Source organism: Aedes aegypti, chromosome 1, assembly GCF_002204515.2.
Source record: "Aedes aegypti strain LVP_AGWG chromosome 1, AaegL5.0 Primary Assembly, whole genome shotgun sequence".
Lineage (NCBI taxonomy): Eukaryota > Metazoa > Arthropoda > Insecta > Diptera > Culicidae > Aedes > Aedes aegypti.
In genome coordinates, this window is record NC_035107.1 from 187,001,700 (window position 1) to 187,021,845 (window position 20,146).

At 35.7% G+C, this 20,146-nt stretch overlaps 1 protein-coding gene across 5 annotated transcripts in view; it reads right to left on the reverse strand.

Moving 5' to 3' along the window:
* LOC5569452 overlaps positions 1-20,146 on the reverse strand; it is a 202,386-nt gene that overhangs the window by 153,640 nt on the left and 28,600 nt on the right. For all 5 annotated transcript variants that reach the window (XM_021855151.1, XM_021855142.1, XM_021855160.1 and 2 more), the window contains exon 4: positions 8,981-9,702. In XM_021855151.1, coding sequence (XP_021710843.1) covers positions 8,981-9,702 — 722 coding nt within the window. The remainder of the gene's footprint in view (positions 1-8,980; positions 9,703-20,146) is intronic.

Sequence of the window (20,146 nt, forward strand, 5' to 3'; positions counted from 1 at the left end):
AATTCAGTTCCTCAATTTGAGTTCGACATGCGATAACAAGCTTCGAGTTTGAATTGGACGAAACAAGAGCTCTTATAGCAGCCTGACTAACTGAACAGAAGTAAATGACTTTACCCATTACGCGCTGTTGTCCACACATAAAAGCAAATATTTCCGCCTGAAAAAAGGTGCAGTTCCTACCAAGTGAGTAAAACTGATTCAGCCTTAGCTCACGATAATATACACCTGCACCAGGTCTACCTTCAAGAAAGGAGCCATCAGTGTAACATACTATATTGTTTGATATACTTCTTCCCAAATTGCCAGACGTTCACTCTCCCGTGAAGGGAATTGTGTGGTAGATGTCCTGTATGGAAAGTGACAAGCAATTGTGAGATCACTTGGAGCAAGGACCATTTTGTCTCAATTCAGCAAAAGTGGAAACAACGAAGTGTGTGTAGATCTACGATTCACTGGTTTTTTCTCGAGTAGATCCAGTACCCATAAACGGTAACAAAAAGAAAGTGCTTCTTGTTTAAGATGTATGTGTAGTGGCGCAAAGTTGAAAAGGGCCTCGAGCGCTGCTGTGGGAGTTGTAGAGAACGCACCAGACATCGCCATCAAGCATATCCTTTGGAGATGGCCCAATTTTGATTGGATTGTTCTCACTTCACCCTTTTGCCACCACACGAGACATCCATATGTCAATATTGATCGAACAACTGTTGTGTAAATCCATTTGATATACTTGGGTTTGAGGTCCCAAGCTTTACCAAAGGTTCGCCGGCATTGACCGAAGGCCATGCAACCTTTTTCGACTCTGAAATCAATGTAAGGTGTCCAAGAAAGTTTGGAATCTAGAACGACTCCGAGATACTTTACCTGATCAGTTACATTAATCTCAGTGCCAAAAAGACGTAAAGGTCGAATTCCATCGCTGTTTCATCTTTTCGTAAAAAGAACAATAGATGTTTTATTCGGTTTAACCGAAAGGCCATATTGGAGACACAAACTCTCGACTACCTGAAGAGCACTTTGCATCAGGTCGAATAGGGTGCTTATGCACATACCAACTATGAAAGCTAGATAGTCGTCAGCAAATCCATAAGTTGGAAAACCGCTATTATTGAGTTGCCTCAGTAGCGTATCTGTTACGAGATTTTACGAAACTGGTGACAAGACTCCCCCTTGGGGACATCCGCAAACACTCAATTTTCGAATCGCTGCTTGACGCAATGTCTTTGAGCATTTGATGAATCCAATTGGTAATCATTGTAGGTAGCCCATGGTTTCGTGCGGCTTCCAATATGGCATCTAAAGACACGTTATCAAAGGCACCCTCAATATCCAAGAAAACAAGCAGGATTTTTTCTGAGCGAATGCTTTCTCGATATCGTATACAACTTTGTGTAAAAGCGTCACAGTGGACTTTCCAGATTGGTAAGCATGTTGATTCACATGAAGAGGCATGTTTGCCAAATAAACATCACGGATGTGATGATCGATAATGCGTTCCAGACATTTCAGAAAAAAAGAGGCCAGACTGATTGGTCTAAAACTCTTCGCTTCTTCATACGATGCACGTCCTCCTTTCGGGATAAACTTTACAGTAATATCACGCCAGGATCTGGGAATGTACCCGGTAGCAAAACTGCTAACAAGTAGCTTTTTCAAAACATGTTTGATAAACTCAAATCCCTTTTGGAGCAGAACAGGACAAATGCCATCCGCTCCTGGAGATTTGAAAGAAGCAAAACTATTAAGTGCCCATTGAATTGATTCAGTAGTTACGATACTGCGAGCCGAGGCCAAAAACTCGTAACTACGTGAAAAGACATTTGGTTCATCCGTAGATGCTATGTCCACACATCCGGGGAAGTGTGTATTGAATAAACATTCTAAAACTTCTCCATCAGAAGGAGTAAAGTCACCATTAGGTAAGCGAATTTCATTCACTTGGAAATCCTTATATTTTGCAAGAATTTTGTTCAGCCGACTGACTTAACTCAATCTGGAAACATTTGTACAAAGTTGAGTGTCCGTCCCGGGACATCCCGGGACAAAAAATCCCGGGGTTGGAGGAATTTTGGGATTTACCGTTTCCCGGGATATAAGATGTAACGTCCCGGGAATACCAGATTTCCTGAAATGTATGTAAATGTTAAAGAAAACCACTAAATTTTATTGTAAAACAGTGACATTTTTGCTCACACTCATGTTTTATTCGATAAAATAGAAAAGCACCATAGAGGAAAGTGAATAAATTCAATATTAATATGATGACGAGATCAAATCTCGCATAACTTATGATCTCGCTCTAAAAGCCATCGGTAACCGATAACTCGTCGTTCTAAAGCAAATGAACGAATTAAGATAATAACTATCACCACTGGGAGATAGAGAAGTACCGTAAAACGGGGTAACTTTGATAGTTTTTTCGAAGAAAACTTCAATATTTATGCATGCTGTTTCAAAGAATTACAATTTATATTTTTAAAACAAGTACTGACATCCTAGCTATCGATTGCACTTGATAGATTGCCAAAAGATTTATTCTGAATGGATGTATAATTTTTCATATAATCGAAAGTCGGTTTTCTGTTTTGGGGTAACTTTGATAATGGAGCATAAATCGAACAAGATTGAATGAATTACGGAACATTTATAGGGCGTTGCATACCTCTAGGCGTTTAACACTATATGGAAATTTCTGACTTAGATTACAAAAATGGTCCAGTTTGTAAAAATGGTTTTCGCTAAGAGATTTGAGACCGAATTCATGTTCTACTATAACTAGGCTATCATGTGTAAGTGACGAACTCATTATGACTTTATCAAATAGTGGTCGTAGAACAGATTGTTTGTAAGCGTTGCAAAAATGCTAAAATCTTGTAAATTTTTAATATATGCATAAAAATCCTCAAATGCACTTGATTCCAACGAAAATAGCTTTGACATGAAGTGTCATATTAATACTCTTTACTATAGCATTCGTTTTTCTTAACTAATTTACAGAAACTTCGTTATTTCGTTTAGTATGTTGGGGGTCTCGCACTATCAAAGTTACCCGCATTATCAAAGTTACCCCGTTTTACGATAGCATTGCAAATCCATTCGTTTGGTTATTTATGGCTTTTCGAGCGAGATCAGAAATTAAGTGAGAAATTACCAAATAAGTCAAAAATATGTTTATTTATCTACTCTATTTTTGTTCTTTTTCAACAAAGTCATTTCGGTAAGCCTAGGCTGAGAAATCTTATTTGAAAGTACACCTTAATATCTGTCATTGATATTCAGTATTTAACTTTTAGCATGGTCTACTACAAAACCCCGTATGATCTTGAAACTTTTTATTTGTTCTTATTGACTTTTTGAAAAAAAAAATTGTTCAAATGTGCACCATATTTTATATTATAGAGAATTGAAAGAAATCATCAGCTAAGCCGTGACTAGTTAGCTTTTATTTTTGTTCCTAATATTTTTTGAATAAAAAAAGTTATATGCATATAAAATACAGTATGTTGTAATTAACTTCTTATCTTTTCTCTCTATATTTCATTTTCAAAACATTGCATTGACAAAATTTTACTTTCATTTCAACAAAAATACTGATTATCTTGAAAATCAGAAAATATATCGGGATCCCGGGATTTCCCGGGACAAGCTTCAATTTTTGTCCCGAATCCCGGGACAAGCAAAACGGCCGGGAAATGGACACTCTAGTACAAAGGTTTTTCCAGCCGGAACGTTCAGCAGAATGAAGAGCCTTCTTGTAAACCTTGCGAGCCGACTTGAACGACCTGATCCAGCTGAACGGCGTCTGTTCCAACTCCTTCTATATTGTTTCCTGAGTCTAGTCAGATCGGAATTCCACCATGGGGTCCCTCTTGTAGTCTTTACAGACCGCAGAGGACATGCTTCTTCAAAAGCTTCCATAATGTAGGATGCTGTAGTATCAACGGCATCATCCAAATCACTTGGATTTTCAATGGAGGGAGAATATACATGAAATTTGGTCGCAACCAATTCAATTTAGAATTCCCAGTTTGTTGACCGGGCATTCCTTTGAATTTGAATGTTCAAAGAAGATGTAGCGATGAGCAGATATTGGACTGTTAAAATCCAGGTAAATGGTAAATAGTAAATAAGGAACACAATTAACTGGAAAATTTAGGGAAAACCAAATTTCAGTTTTCATAGGTTTCATAGGGCATGGATGCTGCTCAACATCCATCCTCTAATTAATTAGAGTAGTTTGCTGTAAAAGGAAATTATCAAAAACAAGGAAAATTTTCTAGAATGTTTATCTTTCATTATTCTTCATAATTACGAATACAATGAACCTAAGAAGAACAGCCAATGTTAAAAAGAAGGGAGAATATGCTTTGAAAGAAAAAAAATCAAATTCCATCAATTTATTTTGTGAATATAAAGAATATAACAGTAATACAAATCACTTTTTGGAAATTCAATTAAGAAGAACAGCCAATTTTAAAAGAAGGCAGAATAACTATGAATACAAAACAAATAATTTTTCGAATAGCTTGAGTCAAGTTTAATCATTAAACATAGTGTGACATATGTAAGAGCAGTTTATCTTAAACAGCTTTGCTACTTTTCCCCGAAAATCGGTTTCCCGAACGCCAGTTCCCCAAATGCTCCGTTTTCCCGAATAGCCCAGTTCCCTGAAAAGTTTTTAACTCTCATAATTGTCATAACTTTTTGTGTTTGAAGGTGATGAACGAACCGGTCATCTGATATGCACCCTTCTTTACTTGATTCTTCTGAATTTAACTGTCCTTGGAATTTTTGGCAAGATGTGTTTAGTCTTGAATGACCTTATAATCTATCGAATCTCCCTCCTTCTTTTAATTGCTTATCATTCTTGCTAGTTCAGCACCCAGTCCTTAATGTCTATTCTTGTACGTGTACCTGTTTAAGCTGCATCGCTTTTCGGAGAAATGGCTTTCGGGGAAAAATAACACAATTATGTTATACAGCTTTTAAACAGCATTTTCCCCATCAGATTTTGGTTGGGTCTGGTCATGAAACACGTAGTCATTTATTTTGGATTTTCTAGATCATCTCATTCCCGCTGTGTGATCTTCTGTCAATACAAACGTTTTGAAATTTATATGGGCTGTAGTCTTTGGCCAAAATCTTCCCACCCCCATATATGACCAAGTGGTTTATGGGCGGCTCTAAGATGGTTTGCCAGATACAAGGGAAGTAAACACTCTGCTTTTAAGAGGTTTTTTTTTGAACTCTACTTATATTCACTTGAGAACATAATAATGATTTTAATGAAATAATATGTTGGGTGAATTAATGTCGATGTCCGGGATTTGAAGCGTCTGGGAATTCGAATCAATTTAGTAAGTACCTACATATTATTAACGACAAAAGACTAAATAAATCCAAATTTATTTCTTCCCGCACTTTAAATATATATATGAAAACGATTCTGGGGAATGTCCTATTCTGGGGAATGGATTTCTGGGGAATGTCTCATTCTGGGGAATGGGATTCTGAGGAACGTCATTCTGGGAAATGTTCTACAATAGCTTACAACAGCTAGCTCATATTGATACAGCATACACTGTACCTGAAATATGTTTGAATATCATAAACTTGTTCTTAAGAAAAATGTTTTATTTTCTGTTATTGCAGGCATTCCACGAAAAACCGATATAATGGGTCACCGAATTCCGAGAAAATTTGTTATTTTGTTACTTGTCCGGAATAAGGATACTCGTGTTTTTGGATTTTTTGATTAGGGTGACAATTTCCGAAATATGGTGACCAGAAAAATCGCGTTTTTGCATATTTTTTTATTATTATTATAACTTTTGAACCGCTTTACCGATTTTAAATTTTCTTGGACGAAATAAGAGCTAAAGATCTTAACTTTTCAAAATAAATAGAAATTTCACAAAAAAAAAATTTTTTACATTAAAAATTTTCGTTTTATCGTGTTTTGAAAGCCTCGGGACCAAAAGGGCTATTGCTGTTCTAATTTTTTCTTGAAAGTTCAGAAAATTTCACGATTACTGTCAAATTTTCAACGATGTATGTTTTTCAGTTTTTGAGATATATTTTTTGAAAATAGAAAAAAAACATTCATTTTTTATCGACACACACTGATGGTCTCAGCACGTTAGATTTTCTATTTTAAAAAGTCATAACTTTTGAACTGTTCAACCGATTTTCAATCTTTTTTTATGGAATAAAAGCTTAAGAATTTCAACTGAAAAAAAAAAATTTGCATGAAAAAATATAAAAACTTCCAAAAATACTAGAATTTTTTATATTTTTTCATGTAAAAAAGTTTGCTTTCAGAGTTTTATTTTTTACTGAATAGTTGAAATTTTAAGCGTTTATTCCATTTAAAAAATATTGGAAATCGGTTGAGCTGTTCAAAAGTTATGATGTTTTCAAAAATGTGGGCTTCGTGACCGTGCGGTTAGAGGCGTCAGTCGTTTAGACGTATTGTGAATGCCACGAAGCGTGGGTTCGATTCCCGCTCCAGTCGGTGGAAACTTTTCGTCAAACGAAAAATTCATCACTGGGCTATTGGGTGTTTCGTGATGTCCGTTGCCTAATGTTCGTGATTGTTCAGTCTGTGCAGCCTTTGGCTGAAGACGGTGTAAATTGTCTTTTCTTATGCACTGAGACCTACAAGGTAAAAAAAAGACAATTTACACCGTCTTCAGCCAAAGGCTGCACAGACTGAACAATCACAAACATTAGGCAACGGATATCACGAAACACCCAGTAGCCCAGTGATGAATTTTTCGTTTGACGAAAAGTTTCCACCGACTAGAGCGGGAATCGAACCCACGCTCCGTGGCACAATACGCCTAAACGACTGACGCCGCTAACCGCTAATTTCGGTGAATTGACAATATTACCGAAAACCGTAAAATATTCAGCTGATGTTTCGGTAATTAATCTCTTACATTACCGAAATCGGTAATTCTGGATGTTGGCAACATCGAACTGTCATTTGTTTTCTGTGGTGTTGCAGTGGAGTTTTCTTTCTGAAGAGCTAGATCAGAATCGCATCCTATTTCTTTTTTGAAGATTGTGCACATGTAATTACAATAATGGTAAGTGAAAGATAGCCTCTGAATGTCTAACGAATTAACAAATACTTGTTTATGCCGTCAGTGACCGCTCATTACATAACGCTGTGAGTGGGAAACATCGTCTGGATTATGGCGTCCCTAGGAAACAATGGTGACACAAATCTGCAAAAATGATTCCTTGCTGTGGATTCTGAACATCCGATTGCCACGCGTGTACAATAGTAATTTGTTCATTATGCCAACGATAAAAAAATATGAGTTTGCTTAATTTCGCCTATTTTGTTTTTCTTGACCAGCATCCTGAAACAAAACCCTGGTGGTATGAATTACAGATTTTCGGTAATGGATTACCGAACATTCGGTTATTTTGACAGCTGCGCATTGAAATGGAAGTTACCGAAAGTTCGGTAATTCTTTCGATTACCGAACCGGTTACCGAACGGTCAGCTGTTGAGATTTCGGTAAATGAGTTACCAAATTCGGTAATTTGATCTAAGTGTGTAAGCCGATAAAAAATGACTGATATTTTTTTCCAAAAAATATATCTCAAAAACAACATTTTTGACAGTAAACGTAAAATTTTCTGAGCTATCAAGAAAGTATGAGAAGAGTACAGATTTTTTTATGTTGAAACAACATTTTCGTGGAGTTTTATATTTTTTCTTGAAAAGTAAAAACCTTTAGCTTTCATTTCGTCCAAGAAAATTGAAAATCGGTAAAGCGCCTCAAAAGTAATGATTTTTTTTAAATAGAAATTTTGCAAAGTCCTGATTTTTTTGGTCACCTCATTTCGAAAATGGTCACCCTAATCAAAAAATCCAAAAACACCTGTATCCTTATTTCGGATAAAGAACAAAATAACAAATTTTCACGGAATTCGGTGACCCACAAGATCGGTTTTCATGGAATGGCTGAATGAATGAACACACAGTAAGCCAGTGAAAAAAACGGAATAATATTGATCCCAAAATGATACCTTGATGAACACCAGCTCTTACAGCAAATCTTTCAGACTTGTAATTCTGATAATCAACCTTAAGTGTGCGATTTGACAGATAACTTTGGATTATTCTAACAATGTATGCTGGAAAATTAATGTTTTTTTAATTTTACAATCAAACCTTCATGCCAGACGCTGTCGAATACTATTTCTATGTGTAGTAAAGCAAGACCAGTAGAATAGCCTTCAGATTTGTAGGGACGAATCAAATTTGTTACACGTAAAAGTTGATGAGCGGTCCGAATGTCCATGGCGGAATCCAAACTGTTCATTGGCAAGAATCGAATTTTCGTTAATGTGGACTATCATTCTGTTCAAAATGACCTTTTCAAAAAGTTTACTGATGGAGGAAAGCAAACTGATTGCATAATTGCTAGAAGCTTCTGCAGGATTTTTGTCTGGTTTTAAGATTGACACAACCTTAGCATGTTTTCATTTGTCAGGAAAATATGCCAACTTAATACATTTGCTAAATATATCAACTAAGAATGATAAGCTACTTTCTGGAAGTTTCTTGATGAGGATGTAGAAAATTCCATCATCGCCAGGAGCTTCTATATTTTAGATTTTTTTAATAATAGTTCCACTGTAATTCGAACGGCTCAAGATATTCAATAGCGTACATGTTGATACTTTTTTAACATTTTGCTTTTATAAAGCTCACGATGCCTCCCCATTGGAGTGATGTGCTCCACAAATAAAGCATGCTTCCTGAGTACATGTCTTGTTTTATAGCATCAGCTTATTTTCATGGCAGTCATTTCGGAGAAATAGACCCCCTGGTGAAAAGCTATATCAGATAACTATCGCTTAATTAACGTCACTCAGCCATGAACACTACATCTCGAAGCTTGTGTTTCGCTTTCGGAGAAACCCCGTGTTGCATACCATCAAGAACGTTTTCGGTACTTACCGGATGAATTTTGGTGGTCGCAATCGTCGGCATTGTTGCTAGTATCATTGTTATTAGTCCTACTCACGATGGCCGATGCTCCTGATAAGCTGTAGGCTGCCAGTGGTCCACCTCCACCAGCAGCTAATCCTCCAATGACAGCAGTCGACCCGCCACTGTTGTTGTTATTACTGATATTATTATTAACAGCAACAGCACTGTTGGAAACCGACACTACACTAACTCCACCGCCAACAGCAGCACCTGGTGGTACAATCCGTTGCACCGTGTATTGCTGCTGATGCTGTATGCTCAGACCTGCATGCTGATGCTGCTGGTGATGTTGCACAGTCAGCGGTGAGGTCGGTCCATTACCATTATTACCGTTATTACTAGGGGCAAAATTATTGACACTATTCACACTGACACTCTCCACGGTACAACCTGATTGGCCACCGGTACCACTACAGTTGGAGCTGATGCCACTGCTGCTGCAATTGCTGGCTACCGCTACTGCAGTTATGTTGCTATTACAAGTGTCCTGAGCTACCGACGATGCAGAACTACCTGTTATCGAATATGGTTCTTCATTACTGCACACAGAAGCTCCACTACCACTACCAACACTACCACCACCCACGCCAACCGGAGCCTGTATTCCTGCACTTCCGCTTACAGCGATACTGCCACCCACACGCGGCGCTCGATTTTCTCGCATATAATCACCGAAAAATATTCGTGACCTGTGGAGGAACGAAAGAATGGAATGATTATTATTAGCATGATAGGGAAATTTAGCATAGAGCGATTAAAACAGCTTCACAAACGGTCAACAACCGATTGAAAAATATACGAAAATGTAAGATTCATAAAAATTAGATGTTTCATTTTGTTAATAGTTATTTGAACAAAACAAAAAATGTTGAAGATATTTGTGTGCAAAATGGTATACATATGTTCTGTACATTCCAGCAATGCTGAATTTTTCCAACTAGGTAGGCTACGCTGTGCTGTTACATACCGCAATTTTTTTGAAATTAAGGAGTGTTCTAGACAAAACTTGGACACAACAAAATATATATCCTTTTGGGGTTCCTCATCGTAATAACCAAGCAGATGAGAACTAATTGAAAACTAATTTTGATGTTGTGATTTCATCGTATATGATTATATGATATCCCATTGAGGTATGATAATGTTCTGATCAAGTTAACAACAATCATAACAAAATATAAAATTAAAATTTTGTATGAAAATGAACAGGATAATAACAAATTTTGATAGCACTATATCAAATTACAAAGTTGTTTAACTATAAGATATCAAAATTAGTAATATATTATAACTCAATATTGCGACGTTACAAAAAATGAAATCCGATTGGATGGCCATTGTAATATAAATTTTTAAAGCCGAATCCGCAATGGTGATATTTTGTTATATAATCCATATGATTGAGTCTGTTTTAGGAAATTTCAAGATAAAGTCTAAACTTCGCCATAAAAAAGTTATCGTTGCTAATAGGTAGAATAATAACACACGCGGGGTAATTTTAAATACCTGTTGAAAAATGTTGCTTTGAAAACTTAGCTGAACATTTATAATATTTAAGTAAAAATTTAATCTATTAAATTGTGATCTGAACTGAACTATTTGTATCATCACGAATAAATAACAATTAATTAAGGTCATTTAAAGCTCGATAAAATTATTAAGTTATCATTAAGTAATGGGATAGAGGGGTTAATGGGATTTGGAAGAATGGGGTAGAATCTATCATGGAAACAATGAGTTTTGAAACGAGGATAAGTTTATGAGGAACAACATAACAATCAAGAAATTTTATTTTCAGTATGGTTCCATGAGCGGAGTTTTCCATGTATTTTATGATGAAAATAATAAAATTTCAATTTGAAGGAGTACAGAAAAGATATCAAATTTCGATGTTAGGTTCAGATCTAAAAAAAATGTTATTAAAAACTGTTATAAAAAATAATAAATTTGATATCAAATTTTGATAATATGGATGATATTTTGAACACAGATTCTGCTATTTTTAGGCTGTTTTTCGTTGCGTCAATCAATCATGTAATGGCCAACTTTCACGTGCTGAATTCTACAGTATCGCAATGCTCATTATGTAACTTATTTCAAATTAATTAACTCATTACGCGTGGTAACAACTTATTTCAGTTACTTAATAACGGTTCTACTTCATCACTCAGAATGCAATTTACCGGAAGATAATTGATAATACCGATATGCACCATCTACAAATACTTGCATTTCATAGATAATACACAGATAATCTTTTCAAAATAATTTGTTCTTTAACATTTCAAACTGCACCACTTTTCTGGAAAACGATTCATTCAGGGAACAGACGTTCAGAGATGCGGAAAAAAGTTGTACATTCAGGTAAAGTTCCTGCGAAAACGTTGATCTATTGAAGTGAAATATCTCAGAATCCTGATAAAGGTGGATGGTTGTGATGTCTATGACCGTGGCCATCATGTAAAGAACAAACGGACAAAGCTGTATCGTGCCAGCACCGAGGAGGCAGCCCCTCTAGCACGATTTAGGTAGAGCAACCCTGGTTAGGGTGCCTATCGAAGACAAGGAAGGCAAAGTTAGAGCAAACGGCTTGATTTTACGGCACCAGATCCGACAGAAGGACAACGTTTGGAAAGTCGGATATAAGAACTTGAGAACTTTGAATGAACCCACGCGTGTTGAGCTCCTTGCTCAGTATATACGCCAACGAACGATAACTCGCTGACATGAAGGATAAGTACTATGCGAGCCTAGATAAGGCCTACGGAGAGTGCCCCAAAACGAGATGTCAAGATAGTTATCAGCAACGCAAATGAAATGTCAAGACCTTCCGAGGCCCTAATATACTGCCCTTCTACGCCTACTCGTCCCATGTTCTATGTAAACCGCGGGACAAATATGCGTAGAACGGCAGTATAGACTCGGATCATTATTTTGTTGTATCTAAAATTCGGGCGCGATTATCCAGTATTAAGAGTTCCAGAGCTAACAAAACGCTGCGCTTCAATAGCTGCAAATTACTGCTAGCAGCTAGACGAGCAGCAAGGAAGAATCGACGTTTCTGGAGATGTCGACAGCCTGTGGAACCCTATCTAGGAGGCTGTACCAACTACGGCGTAATGATTGGGACTGGACAACGACGAAAACGAAACGACCCGCTAGATAAATAGTTACATACATACGTTGCCAGAAGCTGTATGCTTGTGGCCGGTACCCGACAATATAAACATGATTTTTGACATTGCATTTTGATGATTTATTTCAGAATTAAATTGACAAATCTTAAAAAGTGACCCAAACGCAATCCGGAATTGCCTCGAATTCTGTAAATTTGAGCATCATTGAATGCATGTGCAACATTCACAGGAGTAATTTGAGTTTAACTTAGTCTACAAGTCGTCCATTAAATACTTCTTTGAAATATGATGAAAAAACACGTTTCGCTTAGGGACATGTATCCGATATATCGAATCATTTTGACCAACCGATTCCAGTTTGCTGTCCATGTAAGTTCAATATGATGTTTTTGCGCCATGTAACATTATTAACTAATAATTTAATATGCAATGATTATCATAGTGATAAAAAAAAATGTTGGAAAACATTTTTTATCTTTGATTTTTTGTATAACTTCCTCTCGATATTTTTTTTGTTTAGAGAGACTTTACACGTCTCTACAACGTTTCGATACCGTTCTGATTTAAATTCCGGACACTCTACTTTGTATGGGAAAGGTTTCACTTGAAATGTTTCAAAATTTCCAGTTCAAAAGTTCACAACTTTCAGGCACGTTTTAATATGAATTTACCATAGTAATCCATGAAATTTTATGATGCGCGATTAGTTTTGACGTTGCTCTAACGGATGAGAGTGTTTAATTTTTAATTTAAACATTTTAGTTTTGCTTTTCATGAGCTGTCCGGAATTCGAAACAAAGTGTCCGCAATATGAAACAAAAGTGAGGTTGTGGCCGGAATAAGAATCATGGAAAGTTCACTAATTTCTATTCATTTCAAGTAATTCAAGCTGTAAAATCCGACTCTTCGGTCGTCATTTGAAAGATTAGTGTTTTGAAAGCATGATAACGCAGATGTATCGTATATTATGTTGCAATTTATACACTTTTCGATCGTTTTTACTACACTCAGGCCTTAATTGTCCGTAATATGAATCAAAACGGTATATCTGAAGAATAAAATATCGAAAACATTCCAAAACACAAAGATTTTGAAAGTTGCGTAGATGGTAATTATTTGAATGTTGTTTTAACGTCTATGCTGATCACTGATTAATTATCTAGGGTAGGTGTACCAGTTATGAACATAGCGGTTCCCTATTTCGCCATACGTAATTACTTTAATTTCTTCAAATTTTGTAAATTTTTGTTTGTTGTAGTAGTAAGATTAAAGATATATCCTGATGTTAAAACATTCAAAAAGATTTAAAATGTTTAAGTTATCAAAATTTCACATATGGCCAAATAGGGAACCACTATGGCCATAACTGGTACACTTTCCCTATTGGATAAAAATATGAGTTCAGGCCAGCATATAGATTTGAGAAGTCACAAACAGAAAGAAGAAACTAGATAATAAAAGAGATTCGATATATCCTAGTTTGGCGTTTTGCTCTGAAATTTCATTCTTCTTAATTTTATTGAAATTTATGCACCATGAAAAATAAATGTATTTTGAAACACTGGTGCAAAAAAATAAGAAATTATGCTGTCCGAATGTGGGTAACAGGAGGTGCTAGACCAAAAGTGTAGCTTGACCGTGTTTAGTACATCTTCTTCTTCTTCTTGGCATTACGTCCTCACTGGGACAGAGCCTGCTTCTCTGCTTAGTGTTCTTATGAGCACATCTACAGTTATTAACTAAGAGCTTTCTTTGCCAATGTTGCCATTTTCGCATTCCTACATATATCGTGTGGCAGGTACGAAGATACTATATGCTCAGGGAAATCAAGGAAATTTCCATTACGAAAAGATTCTGGACCGACCGGGAATCTAACCCAGATACCTTCAGCATGGCTTTGCTTTGTAGCCACGGACTCTCCACTCTACTCGGCTAAGCAAGGCGCCATGTTTAGCTCATATATGAAACAAAATACATTCAAACTTTCGAAATATAATGGTTTTCCATTATGCTTGCGTGTTCAAATTATTTTTCTATGTTCAAAATCATCTATATAAATAAAAATGGAATGGTGTTTTTATGTCACAAATTGGCTTGAGAACGAACTATCGGATTTTGAATTTTTTTTCCATGATTATTTTCCTGATTGGCTCCGACCCGCTTGTGTGAATAAAAAGATCCTTAGCTCCTTAGATTCACTTGGAAAGTCTTCTAGCGTTAAGCGCAATTTTTCGACGCATCCGTTGGAAAAAATACCGTGGTACCGTAATCAGGAGTAACGTTGATCATTTTTTTGAAAATTTATCAAACATTTCGTTTAATAATGAAAATGATGCCAATTTTGTATTTTTAAAACAATTACTGTCACCTATAGCTCGTGACTGTATACTGTATTTTTTTTTAAAGATTTAAGCATGTTTAAAAAATGATTTGAGCGACTCTTTGATTTAACTGATATGGGGTAACATTGATCACCTACGTAAACAACGATCGGTAATATCGAAAATGTCGTTACTTACTTAAATCATTGCCCCTGGAGCCGAATATGAAGGCCAAACGCTTAGAAGTCATTTACTTTTTTGAGTTATTTGGAAATTAAAAACACCTCGAACCACGGAATACGCCTAAATGTAGGCAATTGCTTAAGGGAATTCTACATACTTAACAGTAATTCGTGAATGTTGCCTAATTGAGCATACTCATGAAAGTTTTGACAACGGAATCGTTTTTGGCGATGCCATTTTAGTGAGAACCGCATTTTTCTTGTTCATATCGTTTGCAGAACTTATGTGACACATGAATTTTCGGTAGTGTCATCCTCAACCATGGAAATCATTGTATCGAAAAGTTGACAAATTTACGCATAAGGTAAAAAGCAAATTTTTTAAAAATCTTCACTTTCATTAGCTCATGAATATGAAAAAGCGAAGTACCATTCATGATTTGGAAATGTTCCACCAATAAGTGATGATACGAACTTTATAAGAGATGAGTCTTTCCGATCGTATAATGTCCGAGAAAAATGAACAAATAGAAAAAAAGATACTAAAATTATGAAGAAATTTCATCATAGCCAAGTTTTCTTCAGATGAGTAGAAAAATTATAACCAGGTGTGAAAAAAAAAATAACAAAATCGACCATAGTGTTCTCGCATGAATAAATTTATTGCTTACACTATGTCACCCCAAAAAAAATTTTTTGTTTCATAAATTATTTGATTAATTCCCTACAGATTTACAAACATTTGATTAGACATTTTTCCGCTCAGTTCATCAAAAGTCCTTTCCTAAGGACTATTTCCAAAATACATCTCAAATTGACGTATGGTACGTATGGCTCATGATTTCTGAAATCCATCAGCAATTGCTCAACAAATTTACGATGTAATGCAAAACTTTCCCCAAAGATTTGAATTCATTAAAGTCTTACATTATGAATTTTACCATAATACATCTTCGAAAATCTTCTTAAAAATACTGGTAGTGTTTTCGCGTTAAACTTCTACAGTACAACAAAATAATCGATAATAGACCCTTCAAAAAAGTTTGCTTGTAATTTTTAAGAGTAGGAAAAAAATGGATTCTACATCAATATGTTCTTCATAGTATCATGAAACTTCGGAGTTCTTACAAAATATAAGGTAAGGTTTATTTACAAATGCTTTCAGTGAAAATTCCATCCGTTTTACAATCAATAATTTTCTATTATAGAAGACGAAGAAAAAGTAACAAGAGTTCTTAAAGTAAATCTAACAAGGCCCACTTATATATAGGTACATTGTACACAAGTTTCAGAAATTCTACGGCAGGAATTAAGAACATTTTCCCGAGTTATATTTAAGCTGCAATAATTCAAAAAATTACCAACAAAGTTCTTTCGAACCATTTTTTGTATGTGTTTCTCTAGAAATCTGGTATGGAGTGATTCGTAGTGGAATTATTAAAGCAATCCCTAAAAACATTGAGATATTCCTGAACTAGTTTTTGAACCAAAAAAATAAGTGGATAAAGTTTTAAATATTATTTATGGAAAAATTCAGAGATTACCATTCTGGAAAAATTGGAGTTATTTCTAGAACCTTTATGAATACTGGATGGAATTTCTGGAGAATTTTTTTGAGAGATGAATCCCTGGTAATTTTTTTGGAAAGATCTTATGGAAAACAATTATATAATGAATCCCTAAACAAATTAATCGGGAAATTTTGAGTATTTTTGCGGAAGAGTTTTTGAAAGAACAGTTGAACGTATTTCACTAGGAATTTTATAGGACTGTTGGAATTCTTTAAACATTTCTTAGTTAGGGATTTTCGAAAAAAAAATTCGAGAAAGTTTTGAAGGAATGTGGAATGTTGCTCCTTGATTTTATAGAAATCTAAAAAAAATATCTGTGAAAAAATACAGATAGGTCTGCGGAGGACTTCTCTGAGAAATCTTGGATAGAATTTTCCCAATTGAATTCTTTTTAACTGCTCATGAAATTCTTATGGAACATTACGAGGAATTCTTAGAACAACACCTGGTAAAATATTTCAATTTCATTGCAGGAAGTTCGGATATTTTTGCTGCGATTTTTTCAAACAATTCTGCAGAGAAACTTTATGCAGAACTTTAAAAGCAAAGTTGGGAAAACTGTTTGGATACATGTTTGGTGATACTCCTAAAACTTTTTAAACTAGTTAATGGAGAAAACCTCAGTAATTCCTGGAAATTCAAAACAAATTATCAATGAACAACTGGAGGATACTTTAAACTCACATTTGGAATTTATAAGTAATAGGTACGTAGACGACCTTCCAGGAGAAGTGATTAAAATAATTTTCAATGCATTATCTGGCGGAATTCTTCAATAGATTTTTTAAGCAATTCGATAGAGATCCTTCCGAAATTTTTCAGGTGAAATCAAAAAGTGTGGGAATGTTTTTCCGGGATTCAACGAACTAAGTGAAAACTAGTAGAGGAGTTTTTGGAGAAAGCACTGAAAAGTACGAAAATAATCCATGAAAAAATTCCCGTAAGAATTCTCAGAAGAATCTTGAATACCTGAAAAGTTCGTGGAAGAATCACAAAGGGCATTTTTTTGTGAGTTTTAATGCCAGAATTCTTAAAGATTTTGACTGTATTACAAAAAGAATGAATATTTTCCGTAGCGAATATTGAAATTTACATTTATTATTGATGTTCCGCAAAATGGAACAAAGTAACATATAAATAAAATCAATACAAATCTGTTAAAGCTACGAAATTTGTGAATATCGTGATTATTGCGACCGACATTACTTCTGTAAAACAAGTATTTGCCAGGCCCCCACCAGAAAAAAAATCATAGCAACGTCAATGTTCATATTACGGTTAGCTTCAGATTCCGGACACTCTACATTACATAGGAAACATTTCACACGAAATGTTTCAACTGTTGTCGTTCAAAAGTTCTTACTTTCGAGGTTCATTTTAATAAGCATTGTTGATAAATATTTATGAGAATGTGTAATGTTCAAATGCTTTTGGTGGTTTGACGATATCATTTAATGATTTGACTTTTCCAATTATGGTTTTCTAGAGCTGTCCGGACTTCAAATCAGAATGTCCGGAATATAAGGCAAAAGTACGGAAGCGTCCGGAATAAAAATCAATAAAAGTCCACACATTTATATTTATTAAAAACTATTCATGCTGGGGAATCAATATCTTCACCAACCATTCGAAAATTAAGTGTTTTGAAGGCTCGATAAGGCGGAGGAATCATACAGAATGATTAGTTTATTATGCTTTATCATGGGGCCTGAGGCCCTAAGTGTACGTAATATGAATCAAAATGATATCTAGGACCCAATATCCCACCCATCGAGGTAGGCCAATAATTTTATCAGGCGCATAGTACCCATTAGCAAGGGACCTTCCTTAGCCGAGTGGTTAGAGCCCGCGGATACAAAGCAAAGCCATGCTGAAAATGTCTGGGTTCGATTCCCGGTCGGTCCAGGATCTTTTCGTAACGGAAATTTCCATGCCTCCCCTGGGCACAGAGTATCATCGTACCTGCCACACGATATACGAATGCGAAAATGGCAACTTTGGCAAAGAAAGCTCTCAGTTAATAAGTGCTCATACGAACACTAAGCTAAGAAGCAGGCTCTGTCCCAGTGAAGACGTTAATGCCAAGAAGAAGAAATACCCATTAGCATTCGCAATCTCTTGTAAATGCGTATGCAATAACATTCGTCATCACATGCAGTTTTTATCCATTATCCAGACATTTTCTCTCATGCGCATCGATTTGCCTACAAAGTTAAGCCCTCACCGGCAGCTCCATACTTTTCAAGCATGAGCTGCTGGCTCACTGATGCCGCTACGTTCAATGGAAAATTCTAATCCGAATCAGAAACGTTGATTCGATTAGGACTCGGATTATCCAATGGGATTAGAATCAGCAGAAAAAGCTGCTAGTTGTCAATGACAACTTGTTATAATTATTGAGAAATCCAGAGTATTGTTCGGTTGTTTTGTAAATGCAATCCGATACACGAAGAACAAATCCTAGATGAAGTCTGTCAAAACATTCATTTCCCATCGGGTAGATGACGAAATAGGTTCAAATATTCATTTCACTCTGAAATCACTCTTCTAGAAACTCTTCTACGATTAATTTGGTCTTAACCGACTCTAGTCACCTTTGTGACCAACTGGTTACTCTGATCATATCCCTATTACATTTCAAGTATCCCATGAAGCGATTCTCAATTCTATCAGCTCCCCTTTCAATAATTTACAAGCCGGACCGAGTACATATGAACCATACACCGATAGTTAACTTGATGTGAATATTTCTTTGCAAACAGAGCTTGAGGTTAACAATTCTCTCGAAACTTTAATTTAATTAATTAATCAATTAAAATTTCCATTGTTGAAGAAAGGGACATTGCAATACCAATATGTGACTAAAAATTCGAATCCGGGATTATAGACGACGATCATAAATTCTTGATCCGTCTGAAAAACGTGAGTAGAAGGCAATTTCAACGTATTCGCGATCCTGTGTGAATTATATGGCAGGATCTGCAAAAGGATAAATAAGAAACAATAATTTTGAAAATAAAATTTGTCAATTGGGCCCTGGCTCTAATCCCCTTTGGGAATTATTATCGAAAATTTTGAAAAATCCTCAAAAGCCAATTCCGGCATTAAAAGGGGAAAATAAATTCTTACTAACTAATTGCGAAAATGCTCAAAAACTTGCTACACACTTAAACAGACACTCGGAGTTCGGTAAAATAAATTACCGGAATAAATCGGTGAACTAGAAATTTACTGATGATTCGGTATTTGATAGCCTGATTACCGACATCCGTAAATTAATAGACGAACCGGTCTGTGAATTCTCACGAATTTACCGAACACGGTGAAATATTTTACAGATTAACCTGTAAATCAGTCATTTTACCGAAATCCGTAAAACTATTAGCTGAGTTTCGGTAAATCGTGTCCACATTACCGAAATCGGTAACCTGTACAGCGAGAAACGTCAATTCCGCCATATTATGTTTTCGTTCAGCTCTCGTGTTTCGATCTGATGTTTTTGAGTGATAAAACCGGGTGTTAGAGGCAATTTTCATTAATATCGTGAACAGAATATATGCAAAATATAAGCAGCCACGCTATACGGTAAGATTTCTTAGAGGGAAATTATTTGGTCCTATACTCACATTTTTTTTTTTTTCAGATGGGTGATGACCACTTGCACTCGACAAACGCTGTCTCTGCACATAATTGCGTTTAGGGCAAAACAAATTCAAGCGCCCGGATTCATGTCCTGCTCCGCAAACGCTATCTTTCTACATGCAATTTTATTGTAAATTGTAACCTTGGTATTAGCTGAAGCACGAGCAGATGGATGTATTGGTCACTGGATGATGATTTTGGGATTACCATAAGTATCAACAAGAGCAAGATTAGGCCGAACAAGTGAATAATAAAATAGAAAACATGATTGTTTATTTTT